The following is a 19,010-nucleotide window of genomic DNA, read 5'->3' as shown; positions in this document are numbered from 1 at the left end:
TTAAAAATTTCCTTTGTTTATCAGAGGTAAATAACTGGAGTGTGATACCATGGAAAAATTAGAATTATCAAACCAAAAGAAGCTAAAGCAGAACAGTGAGGAACAAGAACTCTGGTGACACAATCCATTGAACATCTGGCTTTTTCCTCTAAGACCATCAACAGGTGGTAGCCTCTGGACACTGCAATATAAGGCTCACATTTTAATCTGCAGTGCCACCTAGCTTCCTCCTTCCTTTCAAATATGCATCATTGACACTCATATGTTGCCTAAACCATAGTTCTGCTTGCCAGTCAAAATCTCAGGTAGTAAGTCAGATATTTTCTATAATATATGATAATTCTGCTATAGAAATGCAGGCAAGAGCTCCTAGATACTCTTTACATATTCATCTTTTTGACACAAAACCATTATTGGGATTTTCAAATAAGAGATTTGTGCATCTTGCAAAGTCTGTATGAGAATAGGCTCTTCTCAGCTGGGTGTAAGTTTCTACTGATTAATTTCTTGTTAACTTTCAACTTCATCCTCCCAGAGTATATTTAAGAGGCAAAGCTGGAGAATAAATTGTTTGAGATGCATGGTTTGGACATGTTTCAATTGCCAAAAAGAGATTTCCATTTTCAATGAATGGCAGCCTGTTCACTGCTCCAAAACACAGTGAATTATGACTTATAGTGTTCCATCCTACTTTATAATGCACAGTGAGCACTTGCTAGAGTCAACATAAAAATATTGTTTTGTATAGAATTTAAACTTCTTATACTCATCATTTGATCCTTAATTATGAACAGCATTCCACAAGTTCAAGAGACATTGAGAAGCTGAGAATTATATTAAGCAAACTGAATGCAACATGACACTGCAGGGGATGAAACCAGGAACGTCATATAAGACACATGAGAGGAATAAAAGGTACATTGGAAAATTTGGAATATACAGATATCTAATATTCACAGCTGTATCTACAGTTTTTAAAATACTGCAATAAAAACATTTCAAAAATTGTCCTTGCAAAATGACAAAAGCTGTGAAAAGACTTGAGGAATATTTCAGCTTTCCTGAGGCAGGTTTAAAACTAGTATAATGAATTAAAATGTCAGGCAATACCATATTTGTAAACCAAGCCCTAATATGAAATGTTTCAATCAATTCATGCTTACCTAAATTAATAAAGAAAGATGTGGAAGAAAATGATTGTGTTCACTGTCTACCCTATGCCTCTCTTGAGAGCTGAGCAAAAAGATCCTGCAGTTTTTGCCAAAATCCCAAGACTGGATATACTTGTTTAGGGCACTGTGTGATTACAGAGAGGAAAGATTAAAAGAGCAACTTGAAAATTATCAGCAGTACACACAGGACAGTGTGTGCACATGTGTGGCATAATCAATTACATCAGTAAGTCTCAGACTGTTTCTTAAAAAAAAAAGCTGACAAAATCAAGAATGAATAAGGGAATATCTATCCATTTATAAATAGAGATTGAATCAACTTTCTGTATTGTAATACTATGCACCAGTATTATATATAGAAATATAAAAAGCTCTGTCATTCACAGAACTAAATGAAATAAAATTCTAAGGCACTTTAATTTTTCCTAGGAGATAACATAACTCTTCTCCAAAACACTGTTTAACATACTTCTGACTACTCTGACAGTCTACAGTGGACCTTTAGGGGTTATGGAGTAGATGAAATTTTTCCATCTCCACATTGCCATATTTTCCCTATATGTTCTACCAGAAACACGTTTATAAATTGGAGTCTTTGTCTTCACTTTATTACTTGTGCAAATTAATGGCAAGTATAGGAATACCCTCAACAAAAGCTAAAAACTTATCTTTATGCCTGCAAAAATCACTTTTCCCAAAGAAAATGCCTTGGAGAAAACACAAAGTTGTCCTTTATCTTTAAAATCTACTTTCAAACTGAAAAGGGTTCCTGCATCCCAAATCTTACACACAAAACACAGCAAAAAAGGTGATGTTCAAAGCAAGCAGCTCCCTCAAGCAGCAGTCCAGGCACACAGTATTCTCCCCAGGGATGTCAAACACAGACACAGAGAGCTGTACCTTAGCCAGCATGGCCAGGTGCTGGTTCTGCACAATGGCAGTGCGGTACGTAGCTAGTCCTCCTTCCTCCAGAGTGGGAAACAGGTAGTATAAGTGGACACTGGCAAAACAAAAAGCAAACCAGGTGCTGTTAGCATTTTATTAATACATAGATGCACCTGTGGAGAACTGTGCCCTTCTCTCAGACCCTAGTGGGTAATACAAGTCCCTTCCCATAGTGGAACTCAGTTTGAAGTAAGGTAAAGACAGAAACATTCAAACAACGCCCAATCCTACATGCAGGATAGCACTGGCAGCAGAGGAGCAAGAGTGCTGTTTCCCAGCCTACAGCTCCTTCATCTCAGGCTTCTGTCTGTCAGCAGCAGCAGAGGGTTCAGCAGAGCTGACACCTAGAGGAAGCTGAGGAATAAAGCACAAGGGGAGCCCCAGCCTTGAGAAATGCCGTGCTGTGGGTACACACTGCTTTCAGGTGAGGCTGCTGCCAACGGGATATCTATCTGTTTATACATGCTTCTTAAAGTACTTTAACAGATGTTAATGAAAACAAAGAACAGAACTCAACAGCCTGGATTTATCAAATGTGTGAAGTCATTATACTACAAACCACAAAAAAATGAAAAAGAGGTAAAAATCGTAGGATTTTAACAGCCTTTAATGATACTTGGCATCATGCTAGCAAGGTACTGCAAAAAAACAAACAAAATAAAACAAGTAATTCACTGATCCCATCAAGATCTGAGTAATGAATAAATGATTTTGGATACTTTCATGTATGACTGTCAAACCCATGTTGAAAATAGTTAACACATAGATGGCTTTCAACATTCCATAATTGAAGCACTGTATGGCACTAATTATTAAAATATTTTATTAAGCCAATACACCGGGAGAAAAATGCAGATGGATGCAAGATTATTTAAGGACAAAAACTGCTATAAAACTTAGAGGCAATCTTAATTCACAACAGCAGGCACCTGAAGTTAAAAAGGTAGGAAAAAAAATCAGACTTAAATAGGTGCTTGCATGCTCTATTGAACAGAAATGGAGCTTATTTTTTTTTCTGAATCGAGACAAAAGTTAGCTCAGAAAGTGAACTGATGGTTGATGAACAATGACAATGAAAAATGCAAGACATTTTAATCAGCAAGTCTTCCATCTTGTCAGCCTGTACTGCTGTATGAAAAGGCCATGAGTTTTAAGGGCAGTGGAGACCTTTATAGGCTAATAGTTTTTAATATCATGTGGCTAATGGCTAGTAAAGAGATATAAAAGCAGTTTCATTGTTCATGTAACAAACTATCTTAAAGAGCAAATTAGCAATAAACAAGACTACACCTCTATTAAAAACAGTAGAACAAAGCAGATGAATATGGATTATAATCCTTATACTGTGCAGCCTGTTTGCCTCTACAAAGGTAAGGTAGAACAATGGAGATAACTAATTATGTGCCTGTATTTTTCACTGATTTCAGAAAACTCAAGCCAGAACTGGAGCAATTTTTGATGAACCATGGGGTTCTTCAATTACTTTTGAATAAATTGCATTTGTGCTTAACTATTTAAGCTGTTATGGAAGCTACAGCCCTAATTACTGGAAATACAAGAACAACAACATTCAACATCACCTATAAATGCCTCTCCCTTGCAACTAGACAAAAAGAACTCGTGGAAACAAAATAGCATGCCAGGAAAAGCATATTTCCTTTAAAAAAAGGGTACAAAGTTCAACTTGTCTGTAGCTGAATAATCTCTAACCCAAATCAATTTGAAATCGCACTCCATGAAACAGAAACTCTAGCTTTTTATTTTGCAACCTTTCTTGTTTCATCACAACCACTGAAAGGATTATCAAGAGAGCTGTCTGCAGGTGTGCAGGTCTAAATATCAGGCAGGACTGCAAACATACACAGTGAAAGTAGACACTGAAAAGTTCAATAAACACAATATTACAATAATAACATACAAAGGTGAGAACTGTTGAAGAATTCCCCATTTACCTTGTTAAGAACTCCACCACAGCATCTCCCAGAAATTCTAAACGCTCATTGTGGTTAATCCTGAAAAAGGCATTTTAAAGTTCACCGTAACCTAAGTAATACATGCTGGTTATTTACACAACACAATTAAAACAGAAAAAAAACCAGAGTTGATTGCTAATTAGTCAATCATCTTTGCAGCTCCCCACCGTCTCCTTTCCAAAACAGAGTAACAATTATACAAATTGTGAATCTCAGGACTGACACCAACACCTTTGAAATTTCTGTATGTTCTGTTCTGAGCCATTGTCATAGCTTCACAAAATGGGGAAAGGAAACAGGACTGCTGCCTGGCACTGAAGTCAGGTTTCTCTGTCCATCAGAGGGCACCAGGTGATTGAAACAAACAGCCTGTTCCAAGCCTTGTGTATGATACTAGGGGAGCTGTCTGTAATTACCATCAACTACTGCCGGGTAGGACCATCCTGCAGCAGATCACTGGTATGGCAGAGGGAGTCAGAACTTGGATTTTTCACTGCACCTTTAAATGCCTTGCTTTCTGTAACTTCCTCTGAGCTCCAAAGAAAAAATGGCTGTACCAGGAGATGCATCCAAAGATGCCATTAAGTTATTAGAATCTTTTATTTACTGTTTTCTTTCATCACTGGTCCTGATTTACCTTGTTTTTGCATAAAGTTTCATTTCCTTAAGCTGTCTGCCTGCTTATAGTCAAAAGACTAAAAGGGCAAGCAGCTGAAGAAAAATGTGAGCTTGTCTTCAAATACAAATTTCTGCTCTAGACATCAAAGCAAGTAAGCAGCAACATTTATTTCACACATGATTGCAACAGAATCAAGGCTATTGCCACAGGATTTTATTTTTTTAATCCAGAAGATCCTTGTCAAGTTTTTGGTAGCTTTTATTGTGATTTTCACTCCCCCAACAATTATATAATTAGTGCAATTTCTGAAATAGGAGGCCTTTGTTAAGGCCTGAAAAAATTCAAGCACTTCTGCTGTATAAAGCAGTAATGTGTGACCAAATCTACAACAACTCTGTGTAGCAACATAACTGGAAATACACCTCTCTCAGAAAGGGCACTTTATATTTTTGTGTTATTTCACAAGAATTAAGGCTATTTAGCCTTATGTTATCTTTAGAAGACTCAAATAAGCTCGAAGAGAAAAACCCATGGTCTAGCTGAAACAGCACTTAGGGAACAGTGCAAGAATAATTTAGGCAGAATTAAATTTCTCCCATTCCCAAGCTTCTCCTAAAATGATGGCTCTTGAGGTTTGGCTAAAGCACTAGCTGACTAAAATACACACTGCCATCTAGTTCATGCACTTAAGATATTTTATATGCAACTGTTTCTTGCATTAGCCTTATGCACTTTGCGTATTCAAATTCAGCTAAATATGGTGCCTGTGGCTGTAAACCACATCTTAAACTACATTTATATGCACAGAATTCTTAGCGGTCATTTACGAATTATTGCATTACAACATTAATGGGTTTTGCATCTGTCTTTAAATTGGAACAGTAAATCAGCAAAGCCCATGTTCAGCACCAAATTTCTGTTAACAAGGTGCCATGCTAGGAAGATAGTACTGTGAGAAAATGTGATGAAGCACCCAATTTATGGCACTGATAACAACAACAACAAATCTTATTTTTTATTCTGCAGAAAGCAAAAATGTAGCCTTTTAGTCCTCCTCATTTCAGGGATTAACAAAAATGATAGAATTATCTGTTAAAACCCTCCTCAGATGTTTTCTGCAGGCATGACCAAACATTTACTATGTCACTGCTAATGGAGGCTCAGCACACCTTCATAATATAAAAGTCAATTCAAAATGACTTTTCACTTCAACTATTTGCCAAAGCTGCTGCTGCCAGTAAGTCGGTTGTTTCTATTAAATATCTCCCTCTGCAGCAGCTTCCCTACTTGCAAACAACTATTTTCATTACCTGGAAGGAGCTGGATCATCCTGTCCCAAACGGGACATAATATTTATCAGGGTGTTTATCCCTAGAAACATAAACAATGCACTATTAAGTAAACAGCCACTAATTCACTTTGAATAAATGCAGTAAACAATTACTCAAAATGTTACTTTGCAATTGCTGTACACAAGATTATCCTGTTATTTACAGGGTTTATTGCATCAAGTGTAATCCTTAGCAGTGCTCAGTGCCTAACTGACCACATCCCCATTACAACAGTATTGAATTTTTGCATTCAGGGAGCCAGATAAATACCACCTTTGCATGAGAAGGACATTCTAAACATTACATAAGCAACAAACAATTTACTTCATTATTACTGATTATACTTTAAAGAGGTGAGGAATATTTAGCAGGAGACACACCACATGGTCACATTAGTCAGACACATTTACAAAATATATTCCAGTTTGTTCACCATGTTGAGCAGCAAATTAAGAAAACAGAACTTGCCAAAAATCTAAGCAAGTACATCCTCCCATTTATTACCCTTGCTTGTTCTCAGCTCTTTACTTATTGACTAATTTGCAAAATCCAGTCTTTACGAAAAACTTCTCCGGTGTCTGCATATAACTGAAATCCTCTACTGAAGGCACCTCTCCAAAGAACAATGGCCAAGGAAATGATGATGGAACAAAGGGTGTTCTGACTCATTAAGTGTGAGGTAAGAGAAAAATGATAGTGTTGCAAATAGCATACCTTTCTTTCTCATGTGGATATGGTGAACTTTTCTATCTCCATACTTGGGCTGTCGAATCCCACAGTTGGATAAGGAATTTCTGGCATGATCTGGGTTCATCCCAAAGTTTAAATGATGGCTTGGGTGAGTCATTGCAAGCTATAGTGTATCACATAGAGGAAAAAAAAGTATTAAATGCATTCTTACAAATGAAAGCAAAACATTTTAGACCGGTAGCTACTAAGTTATTTTTCAGTTCGAAGAAAGGTTACAAAGTGATGTAGTCAATCAGAAACTTGGATCCAGCAATTTAAATGTAGGGTAAACTATTTCAGATGTCAGAAAAAAGCAGCATTTATGCTCAATCATCAATTCAACTAATTAACTTTCATCATTTTTTTCTTTAAAGAAAAATTAGTTTAGAAGAAAAAAAACCATGAACTGTCAATTTGCCTTAAGACTTTTGCTTACCAGCTTTGCTGACCTGATTTCAATACATTTGCTTATTTAAAAATATCTTCACTCTAACACTGATCTATAAATATTCATATTAAACATATAAGCAATTAAAAGAGTTTCTCAACCATGCATATTTACATTACTTAAATACCCATAAAACTCTCCTAGCTCAAAAAATGAAACAACAAAAAGTACCTTATTCCTGGCAGAGTTAATCACAGAAATCTCTCATGGCTATAGAGGACTCACTCTTCAAAAAGAAGAGCAATGACAGTATTGGCCCTCTGTTTTACCTTTGTACCACCAAGGATTACCAAAAGCTTACTCTGCTGCTGACACCACCACTGCAGCAATGGCAGCAGCAAATAGAACTGCAGCTTGTTTTTCAGAACTCCATCCTGCAAACTCACACATTTTCTCCCTTTTTGCACATACAGAGATCAAAATATTGTGCTTGTATAAAAAGTCTGTACACACAAAAGTCATTTATAAAAAAGAGCAAACACTGGAAAATGCAAGCTGAAGAAAGTTACTTCTGACTGCTGCTGCAGACTGAGCAAAGATATCCAGTAATTCATTCAAACATTGTCTGTTGCTTTCTAAACATAAAACTTAAGAGTAAAATTATATTTAATCAACATTAAGAAATTTCTCCAAGTCCTTTTCAATTCCTTCATAGTATTACTAAGTTTGTTATAATTGCACATTCTCAAATTCTGCTCCATCTGGAGAAGATGACACATTACAGCTTTTCTGAATAGATAACTTGGTGTAATCTTTTTTTAACCTGCTTGTACTTTAAAAAGAATACACCACAATAAAAATGGGTAACAATCAAGGCAGAATTATACATCTAACATTACCTATGCTCAAGCAGATGACTGATACTGTATACATTTTTAAAAAGCTCTTTGTCTTATGGAAAATGTTTGTAGGTTTTAAATAAATGAGTGTAGGGACAAAGCATTACAAAGCACATTTGTTATGAACAAACAGGACTAATGCTTAAACCGTTGATTTTTATGCTTTCATCTGTTTTTGATTAACTTGTTGGTTTGTGTGTTTAGCCTCAACACTTTGAAAGTTTCTGTCACTGCATTTTTATCTTTAACATTAAAAAACCAGCCTGCCAACAACCAAATCCTAGAAGATGCTCAATGTCTAATATAACTTGCAGTAGGAAAAGGCCTAGAAAACAAATTCTAGAAACCAGAAAAGCTGTGAGAAAAGATATTTCCTTAAAATAATTTGGGAGTAAAATCTCTAAAGAAATACAAAAACCGCCATGTTTTGAACTTAGTCCAGTCATTGGAGAGAGATGACACTCACTACAGAAAAATTCTGAACAGAGGTTCCCATTTTCCTTCAGCAAATTCATAAAAAGTCTAAGAGGAAAGGGGACACCACACCAAGCATCAGCCTCAGAGGTAATCAGTTCCAAACATGCACTAACATAAAAGGCTGATTATGTGACATGGATGCATCTAAAAAAAGTAAGAAATTCTCCTCTCCAGTTCCTGCTTGCTAATAAAAAAATTTAATCACTTTCAGAACTCAAGATCTGAACACAACTTTACAGTCTTCTATTCACCAGCTACAAATGCAAAAAAAGGGCAATGTTTTAATTATTGTGTTTGGAACAACTGGCTATAAAAACAAAAAGAAGGGCACATACACTCATCTGCAGAATAACACTGCATTCTCTAAAAATGCCTGAAAAAAGGAATTTACCAGAAATGAGTACTTGACAGGCTTTTCAATGACTGCATTTTTGTCTTGCTACACATTACAAGCAAATTCAGATCTACCATGGGAGCAAAGGTAGGTGTAATATCTATGTGACAGTAACTATCTCTTTTTGGGAAAGCAAACTTTTGAAAGGTCTGCAGCACAAGTAATGAGGTCCATCCAAGCTGTGGCAATGCCATGCATTCCAGCACTATGGATGAACTCAGTAATATCATGAAGAGAAACCAGCAAGAAGTTGGGGTTTTCGTCTCACACCTTACCTGCAGTAAGCACCTATCTCGGAAAGTGTAGCCTATCAATTTGTCCAAGTGCATCAGACACTGATGGTAGCGCACATGGTGGGTCAGGACAGGAAGCATCATTGCATGCTGAGAAAAATGCAATAAGCAAAGTCATTCAACTTCAGTGTACAGAGAACTCAGTCGACTAAGCTAAAAAGACAAACACATCTCAGTTGTTGCAACATTTAGTTTACTGTTTTGGTTTAAATGAGGAAAAAAAAAAAATTGTAGTTTCCCATCCTTCACTTATCAAACACTTAATTGACCATATGTTTTTATCTCCACAGCCCTGCCCAGATAAAAGGAATAAATACATAAACCCAGTCTTCAACACAAGCAACTTCAATGAGGTAAAAAATGTCTGGCCACCAGTAACAGCAAATTTCAAGAAGCTATGACTGTGCTATATGTTTGTATCTCTTCATTTAACACCTACTTCAAAAATGAAGAAATACCACTTCCCCTCTGCCTCATTACATTAAGGAAGAAACACTTTAGACAACTTGCAGCCAGCTTTCACCAAACAACAGTAGCTACTCAATTTTCAAGCACGGTTGTGCCTTGCTTCACTTCCTTTTGAGGAAGAAGGATGGCATTTTTGAAATGCCTGGCATATTTAATGTGCTAAAAAATATCAGAAAAGTTACTTTTGTCTATAAAACAGACAATGTTTTCCTGTTGGGGAAAATGTCAATGAAATTGAAAAAAAATCTACTCTATTTTGTAACAATGGCAGACCCCTTCTCTCAGTGTTTCAAAGAAGGAATTCTACCCTAACATTGACTTTTGACACGTCTGGGTTGAAATAAGCAAGTAGCAGTATATTAGTAGAGTAGTATAGCAAGTATAATATCAACATCAAAATTCTTGCATAAAAATGAAAAGAGAAACAGGAGAAATGCAGGATTTAAAGACTTTTATGTATGGACCATTTGTGAACTATTTTTCCCTAATCGTTCCTATTCTGACATGAAATGAATATATTCAAAATAAAGGTGTGTTTTAAGGGCATTAAAATCTGAAGGCTGTCACAATTAATTCAGAAAGAGGATTGTGTATGATTAGAGGAAATGAGTGTATAGCATGGAGAGAAGCAAGAAAAACAAGCACACAAAGTAGATGATGTATAATTTACAGAACAAATCATGTCACAGGATTTCTGCAGCTAGCAGGGCAAGGCAGAGACTCTCTCAAGTGCCCTCAGACAGCGCCATCATCCCTCAGGACAGCAGGTGCTTCTGACCTGAAGGTACTAAGGGGAAGCAAATGAGCTGAAATATTCTGGAAGGCATGAAATGCTGAACACTCTACATTGCTGTTGAGGGCTCACAGGCAACAGTGGTGTGGGCAAAGAGGTGGAACAGAGGTGGTGTCTTCTCAGCATGGCCAGATCCTGCCACACTTAATCCTGTGTACTGAGTGCTGCTCAGCTCAGTGGCCAAGTACTGCACTTGACATACTGGGTAAATTCCAGTGAGCCTGTCAGAACTCAGACACTTTACACTTTTTTTGAACGTTTCACTCACCATTTTCCCTCCCTTTTCAAGCAGTTCATTTCCAAGACAGCAATGACCACTGTCATTAAGGCTACATGAAACTCAGACCAACTATAAGCCATCACAAGTGACTTAAAAGAGTTTCAATCTTCTAAACTGCAATGCCTTTAAAAACAGTAATTTTAAATCACAGCACTTGAGCTCTGCCCCCAGAGCTTATTTATGCGTATTTAGTTTTGGTCTTCTTTAATCTGGGAAAAAGGATGTAGCAACAGTGGCAATCTTTCATTTTACAGACACACAGTTGCCTATTCCTGGCCTCTCAAAGAAATCAAATCAAAGGACCTTCATACCAGAACTGGCTGATTTAGATGCAGATGGGCACAAATATTGTGAAATAGCTTTACTTTTATCATTCTTTGGTGTTTTGCTGCCCTTCAACAAACTGAAACAGGAATATCCAAGACATTAGGAGATGAATCACAAGAGATAATATGAATAACACAGAAGAGTATTGAAGTGCCTAAATTGGAAATTTACACTGTTTACTTAGCTGTAAAAATAGATAACAGTTCACAACAAAAATACAGGAAAGGGCTGTAATTTTCCTCAGCTATGTGAGAAGATACTGTGCCACTATTCTCCTTCTACTTCAGAAGCAATAGTAGAATCACAAAAAAGTTTCAGACAGAAGAAAAGCAATTTCTAGCATTTCTCCCACTCCAGAATTTCCCCCTTTGGCCTGACCAGAATTCTAAGATTACAACAGAATTTCTACCTATACCTTTGCCTAGCGACCTCCCTAATTTATTCACCAATAAAGCTAATTACTAATTTGCATGTACTTAACTCTTAAATAACATCTCCAAAACAACAGCTAAAAAAATAATGCAAGTGTATCTCTAGTATAATTATTTGACTGTCACAACTACTCAAATTTTATTAATACAAAATTAAGCAAAAATTGCATTTTAATTAAATAAAAATTGCATTTTTATCATATCACAAAGCTCTCGTTACTGTCAACTGCTTCAGAAAAGGATCTGACAGAGATATGCTCTTTGGAGATGTCAAGCATATGAAACAGAGTATCTGAAAGACAGATTCTGAACAGTATCTGAAAGACAATCTTTGTATTGAGGCTAACCTGTTTTAATCCAAAATTTAGTTGTGGCGGGATTTTAGGTGTTTCTTTTACTTTCTTTCAAGTAAAAAGATATGTCTTCATGTTTTACTGTAAAATTCGGAGTGTTTTTAAATGCTATCTAAATTTTAAAACATATTAAAATATCTAAAACCAAACCAGCTGATGGATTAAGAGTTACACATTAGAATGAACATTTGGCAAACCTCCAGCCTCAAGCTGACCATTCCTAACCTCTCTCCCCTGCACTAATCAACTTCCGGCAGAAAATTTTAAATTACCTTTTTTGTTTGTATAGAAGGGGTAGAATAGTTTCCTAGCTCAATAGATACTACTGAGGTATTCACTTCCATTTGGTTCTTCAGCCCAGAACAAACCCTTGCACAGGTAAATGGCAGCTATAAAGAAAGCAAATACATCTCTCTGGTTCAGTCACCTGGCAGACGTCAGAGCGTATCCCTGTTTTCCAGAATCCCTGGCTGCTCAGCTCCACAGTCACTTCACGTCTCATTGTGTTCTTCTGGCGAATTTTCTGCAGTGCTTCCTAAGCAGGGAGAGACCAGAGCTCCTGTGAAGAACCTGCTGCAGCAAAGCACAGCAATGCACACACCAGCATGTTCACAATACCCACGTAAGGTTCAGCTTTGGTGAGCAGTTTCTAAAGCTGATACAGATCTGATAACTCTCAGCCACAGACTGCAGATGTGCTGGAATACAGCGTAGACAAGGAATTTTGGTAGACAAGGAGAGAACAGAAGTGACTACTTTGCAACAGTTCCTGTTCAGCTATGTCACTATACCCAGTCCAGGACAGGGGTCAGCATTCACCAGTCCTAGAGACTATGCTGATTGAGATCTACCAATTTTATTTCAATAAAAAAATGTAAGAATATGTTTTACCTTTACCAATGGCTATTTGGTAGTGTGCAAACAATTTGTCTCTAGAAACCATGAAAGGGTCAGAATCATTAAAAGCTTTTGACAGTATAATAAAAGAACATATTTTCTGCAAAAATGAAATGAAAAAAAAAAAAACAAAAAATAAATGGGTCCTGGATTAGAATCTCTTGGTTCCAATACTACAAAGCCCTGGGGTGTGCAAGCTCCCCACACAGCATGAACTAACCATAAAGACTCCCCTCAGTGCTCTACCTTCTTCAGACTACAAAGCTCTTCAAAGCTGCACCTTATCCTGCCTCTCCTCTTGCTTTTCATCACCAGGGCATTTGCTCAAAGCTGTCTCTTCCCAGCTCCCAGTTTGAAGCCTGTGAGCATTATCTGGGCAGGAACAGGCTCTGTTTCCTGATTTGCAGAGACTCACAGAGCAGTTCCAACAGGTGCATCTGTCCAGACATAGATACATCAAACCTCAGACACCTCAATACAGAGGTGTCTAGGGTAGGACGCTAGTTAGCCCTGGCTCCTTTTATATTCAGTGAAGGGGATAAATGGCTTCAAAAATGCATTTCTCCCTCCACTGACTTCAAAGTGTGCCTTCAGGTCCTAATTTATGCACCTGCTGTAAATGCTCAAAGTTGGGTTAGAGGAACCAAGCCTCAGGCATGACCTTGTCACAAATAATATCATTGTACAACCTCACAGTGGTGGATGACTGATGGCAGAGGGAACAGAGATGCTGCCAGCACTGTACCCCTTGTGCATTGCTGAGGGTGTGTCATTGAGTTTTTCCTGAGAAAGGTGCTACACCTGGCTGTATTTCAGTCTGACTGGCTCAGAAGCACTCCGTAATATATGATTCATAATTTTTAAAAGCTGATGTACCAGTCATGTACAATCCTACAGCTCCTTCTGATTTACTGACAACTCCACTGGCAAATATATAGATTATCCTCACATAAAGTTTCTGCTTCAGCCCTATATGCTGCCCTCTTGGCAAACCACTTGTAAAACTCGTTATCCTTGATAATACAGTCTAGAAACAAAAATCAGCAGTCCACAGCAAGTGCTAAATAACAAAGCAATGTTTTATCTTCTGGAGAAAAATTTGATTACAGCTTCACAAACAATCCACTACAATTTTACAAATGAGCAGTCCATTACCCCCTAATAAAAATATGTCCATAAAAAAATGATCTTCTTACTCTGTATGCAGCTGTGGCAAAGAAAATCTTCTCCTGTAGGGACAAATCTTTTTCTTCTTCTATGACTGTGGCACAGCTCAGTCACAAACTTGTGAGTTCTCGTATTTGTTTTTTTTTCTATTTACAACTAAGGAAGCCAAAGGCTTATTTAATATCAGAATAAATAAAATGTTTACAAACACTCTTGCTTGCACAACAGCATACTATGATTTGTAACAATTAAAAAAATCAGGTGCAATGTCATACGTATCAAACACTTACTGCAACTGAAAGTAATTCCAAAAGTGCAATTTCTGAAACTTCCCAAAAAAACCAGTGAAGTTTCAGGAATCACACTCCATGATTCTCATGGGTCCTTCCCAACTCAGGGTATTCTATGATTTTATGAATAATTAGTGTTTCTAATCAATAAATAAAAATACAACACCGCTTAATCAAATACCATCCTGCACTCAAGAGGTTAATTTTTCCTCTATGTATTCTTTACCCAGGTTGTCAAATTAAGAGTGCCTGATAGACAGGCACCAGACAAATTCAAAGCTTCAGTCAGTGGGTTTGCAGAAATAGATAAGTTGGTTTAGGCTAGATTTAGGAGTCTTTGTTTTCCTGCTTTTAATTCCCTATTGGCTGAGCATTTGCACTTAGGAAATGCTTATTGCTCATCAATTTGTGGGGAAAAAACAAAAAGAGAAAAATATCTTGTCTATCATATAACAACCAGATGATTTCAAGTCAAAGATCCTAAGTAATGTCACTATATCACCTAATAAATTACCGTTTATAGACACAAGTGTGGCAGTTTTTATCTCAGAAGAAAAATGTTTAAAATTATGAGCCAGTTAAAAGTACATTATGAAATAAAAAGTCCTTCTCTATGCTAATTCTTAAAATCATTAATGGCAACAGCTACAAAGAAGTTATGGTTCCATAACAATAATTTCTATAATTGGGTAAAAAACTTGCAGCAGTTTGACAGCTGAAAAAAACCAGAAACCTCCATTCAATAACAAGCACAGATAAAAATAAAATCTGCGTTAAGAGTCTGGAAAGAATATCATTATAAAGGATTTATATTGTTTCCCTAAACAGGGCAGTCCATCCCAAATTATTCCATCCCAAATTCTAATGCTCAAATATCAGTCATAGGAAGGTGCAGATTACCTCTCTTTGTGATAACTTCTGTTTATCAGCCTGTTTGACTTTGGGACTGTTAGCCAGTAGGTGACGCAGCTTCACGTAACTCTTCCACAGCTTTTGGTATCTGAAGGACAAAACCAGAAAACAAATATTTTGGTCAATGAACAGAATTCTCTCCCTGTTTGTCATCAGGAACACACCAACTGCTAATAACGCACACAAGGTACACAAGTAATGTCTACAAGCACCTCTTTGCTAATCTCAAAGCATTTTCTAAGAGGTGAAAGTGCGTGGGCAGCTGCTACATCAGGGTGGGTCAAGTAGCAGAGAGAAGGCATTACTGTGCAGAGTGAGGCAAAGAACAGCAAAGATCAGCACAGACCCCAGGTCTCCCAAACACCCACTCATCCTCTCCAAATGGGCACTTCTGCATGCTGAAAAGATGTGCCTGCTCCTTAAGGCAATTCAGGCAAGTGAAAACTCCTTCTCCACACAGTTTACCTATCACTCACTGCAAAGGTCAAGCACCCTTCCCCAGAAGTGTCTGTCCTTACACCTGCTCAAACACTTCCGTGAAGCACATGAGGAAGAGCTCTGGAAGTCATATGCAACATGAAGTTACTCTGTGAGAAGTGAAATGAAAGTTTTGCTCCCTATGGGTTTGTGCTGAATGGAAAGAGCAATTCAAGTTATTTCTGTGACTGGCACATACTTAACCATTCTGGTTTTCTCCAACCATTTGGCCTTTTCTTATTTTGGTGGTGTCTAATTACACATGAACCCCAAGTACAGCGTTTTCCTTGGTGGGAGTCCCTCACTGATCTAGCATGAATTTTCACCAAATTTGTAAGAACTTACTCCATTTAAAGACAATATCCCACCACTATATTCAGCTGCAATTGATCAACAGGTTCAAAAGTTACAATGAGAGAAGCAACAAAGTGAATTATGACAGGGACCCTGTGCCTCTTAGGAAACAATGCTACTTTCAAAATATAACCTCTGTACTCAGGACAATTCATACAGCAGACTTTGCAAAGGAAGCAGGGAGTTAGAAACCAGAAGAAAAAAGTTTACCCAAGTTAGTTTTTACTTGTATTCACATTATAAAAGAAGATCCTACCCAGCAACAACCTGAAGCAGTGGTTTGATTAGGAAGTTTTCATGTTAGTGGCTTAGCAGTCAATGAAGCAGCAGCTCCTTTACTATTTCATAATCTTCCCAGCACCCCACATTCACAGACACATAAACAAATCTTTTCTTATTGGCATTTTTTCTCCAGCTATTTCTCTGCAGCATTCTTGAATGTAAACCCTCAGCCTCTGGAGATACTGAAATTTTTTCAGTCTGCAAACACATCTGAAATGGTCAATCCATAGATTTTTCACATGCTTCGTTCACTGCACTTTTGCAATCTGCAGAACAGCACATCTATTTTTGACAAATCACCACCCAAAAAAGAAAAATGAGTTAATGAACAAATCAACCAAAACAGAAAGAACAAATGCCTTGAGGAAGTTTCAATCCAAAAACAAAAAACCTGAAACTGTGATCTACAATACACATTTTTCTACAAGTGCTGATAAGGGTAAAACAAGCTTTGTTACAGCAATTAAGTTTGAGAATTAATAAACATATTACCATTACAAAAAGAAAAGACACATTAAAGGAAAATCCCTTCTGGGTGCACATACACCAGAATTAAGCCTGACATTTATAATGGCACCACAGAGGTCTTTCAGAAAAAATGCTTTGTTACTTTGATAAAACTGAACACACCTACATTCTGTAAGCAGCTCTCAGGTTAAAACCCAAACCAAAAAACAAACCCAGAAGTAAATTTAAAAGAAGAAAAAAAATGCGTGGGAACAATATTTTCTGTCTTTTTATACTATTTTCAATGAAAAGCACTAGAACTTTTCAAATACTAATAAATTCAGCATCAAAGTAGAGATAATTCTTATACTTTCCTTTTAATAATTCTTATAATTTCCTTTTTATGGAGAAGAAAACTAAAAGATAAAGAGATATGTTTTAAAGATAAAACGAATATCAAAGCTAAAAAACCCCATTTTATTATCTGGATTAACACTCAATATTCCCACTTCCAGCTATGTTGGATTTAAAGTTCTCAGCAAGCAGTTGCAAAAGAATACAACTGCCACACATGCACATGAGTGTTTGGGCTCAAAACTGCAGACCTGTTGAGAATTTTGCACATAAATCATCTTCTCTTTCTACATTTTTGTTACTAGTATTGTGTTTGTTTTCTTGACTCATTGCTCTTTCCAGTAAATCATTCTTGTCTCAGCCTGTGATCTCTGCCTTTTTGTGTCTCTCAGTGGAAGGGGAAGGGAGTGGCTTGTGGGTCTCTTATTAGAACCACAACCAGGGAATACCATTCCTAAACCACTGCATTGAGAAAAAAGACAACCTTAATTACACATGCACCAGAAATAGGCTTTATACAGTCATCATGCAGAAAGCAGATGTCCCAATCAATGAAGAATTCTCTGAAATGGCCAGAGGTTAAGAAAAGAGTTGGGAACAAAATCCAACAATCACTTTTGCATCCCTTGATCAATCCACACTGAAACAGTATTTCGTGCTCTGCCTGAAGTCCTGATTTACCTTCCACTCCTTCTCCACATTCATCCCAAACTCTATAAGGATATAAAAAGCACAGAAAAATAGCATGGGTGCAAAAGCTTCCAAGCTAGGAAACACAATGTAGAAGACATCACTCTTCAGAGCACAGAAAGAGATGATTAAGTAGGATATGGCAGTATACAAGAAACAAACATCACGAAGTAATAAAACTATATTATTCCTTAATAGATGTGAGACCTGAAGAACAGGTCTTAAAAAGAATTAAACAATCAAGCAGCAGCTCTGAAATAAAAATCATTACTTTGCATATGATGCACAATAGTACTGATTAAGTGATTACCTAAAATCTTCTCCCTGTCAGTAGCATAAAAAGACTCAAATAGTGATTTGAGAAATTTAAAAACATCCATTCAGGGCTGTTTAACAAAATTACCTGAATACATCCTCTAGCTCAGAAGTCTATATGCTACAGACATTAAGTAGCTTGGGTAACTCCTTCTCTGCCTTCCTGCTGCGCTATTCTCCCTCTGAAAACTCACCACTGGCCTCTCAGAGAAATAATGTGGAGCTTGAGGAACCACCTTTTGCTGGAGCCAGGAGAGCTGTTGTCAGGTTAAGAAGTTTCATACTGCACATGCATGCATGTTTACTTCAGCAGATGCCGAATTATTCCAGAGAAAAAGTTATTCCACATATTTTCTAATTTGCAGGAGCTTGTGTCCAATGTTATAAGAGCTAAGCTTTATATTGGACTCAACTATGCACATAACCAAGCCCTATTTAAGGCACAAATGACAAGAGTAATGAGTTCCTGAACAAAAGAAATTAGGAAAAGCATCTTACTGAGGATCTCCAGCATAACTGAGTTGAGCAGGTCGTATCCCAAAGTGCACAATAATAGGGAAAGTAATTACATCGGGATTGAATTGTTCGCGGTCTAGTTGATCAATACGAACTGAGCTGGGTTTCTAGGAGAAAAAAACAAAATACAACTAAATTGACAACAGCCACATGGAAGATTTACTGCCTCAAATTCACACTATCCAGGAAATGTGAAGCGACAACATTCCAAAGTTAGTAAGATGCACAGCACATTAAACCAATCACTAATACTTTATAAACATCTGGCAACAACAATACCTAAAAATTAATTGTTAATTAATTGTTAATTAATTGTTAATTAATTGTTAATTAATTAAGTTAATTGACCTAACACTTAAAGAAGAAAACAAAAAACTTTTAAATTTTAATTTTCATTTTAAACATCTGGACATTTACTTTGACTATTTCTAAGAACT

General features: G+C 37.0%; 1 protein-coding gene across 1 annotated transcript in view; it reads right to left on the bottom strand.

The window, feature by feature from the left end:
- Window positions 1-19,010, bottom strand: part of DROSHA (drosha ribonuclease III) — a 67,324-nt gene that overhangs the window by 20,110 nt on the left and 28,204 nt on the right. Inside the window, 8 exon segments of the mRNA XM_079302924.1 lie at window positions 2,073-2,172; window positions 4,070-4,129; window positions 6,020-6,080; window positions 6,755-6,893; window positions 9,203-9,310; window positions 12,300-12,407; window positions 15,127-15,226; window positions 18,556-18,680. Coding sequence (XP_079159050.1) covers window positions 2,073-2,172; window positions 4,070-4,129; window positions 6,020-6,080; window positions 6,755-6,893; window positions 9,203-9,310; window positions 12,300-12,407; window positions 15,127-15,226; window positions 18,556-18,680 — 801 coding nt within the window.

The sequence above is a fragment of the Erithacus rubecula genome, assembly GCF_903797595.1.
Source record: "Erithacus rubecula genome assembly, chromosome: 3".
In the NCBI taxonomy this organism is placed as follows: domain Eukaryota; kingdom Metazoa; phylum Chordata; class Aves; order Passeriformes; family Muscicapidae; genus Erithacus; species Erithacus rubecula.
Note: the sequence above shows the minus strand (reverse complement) of the source record. Positions and strands in the feature narration are given on the sequence as shown.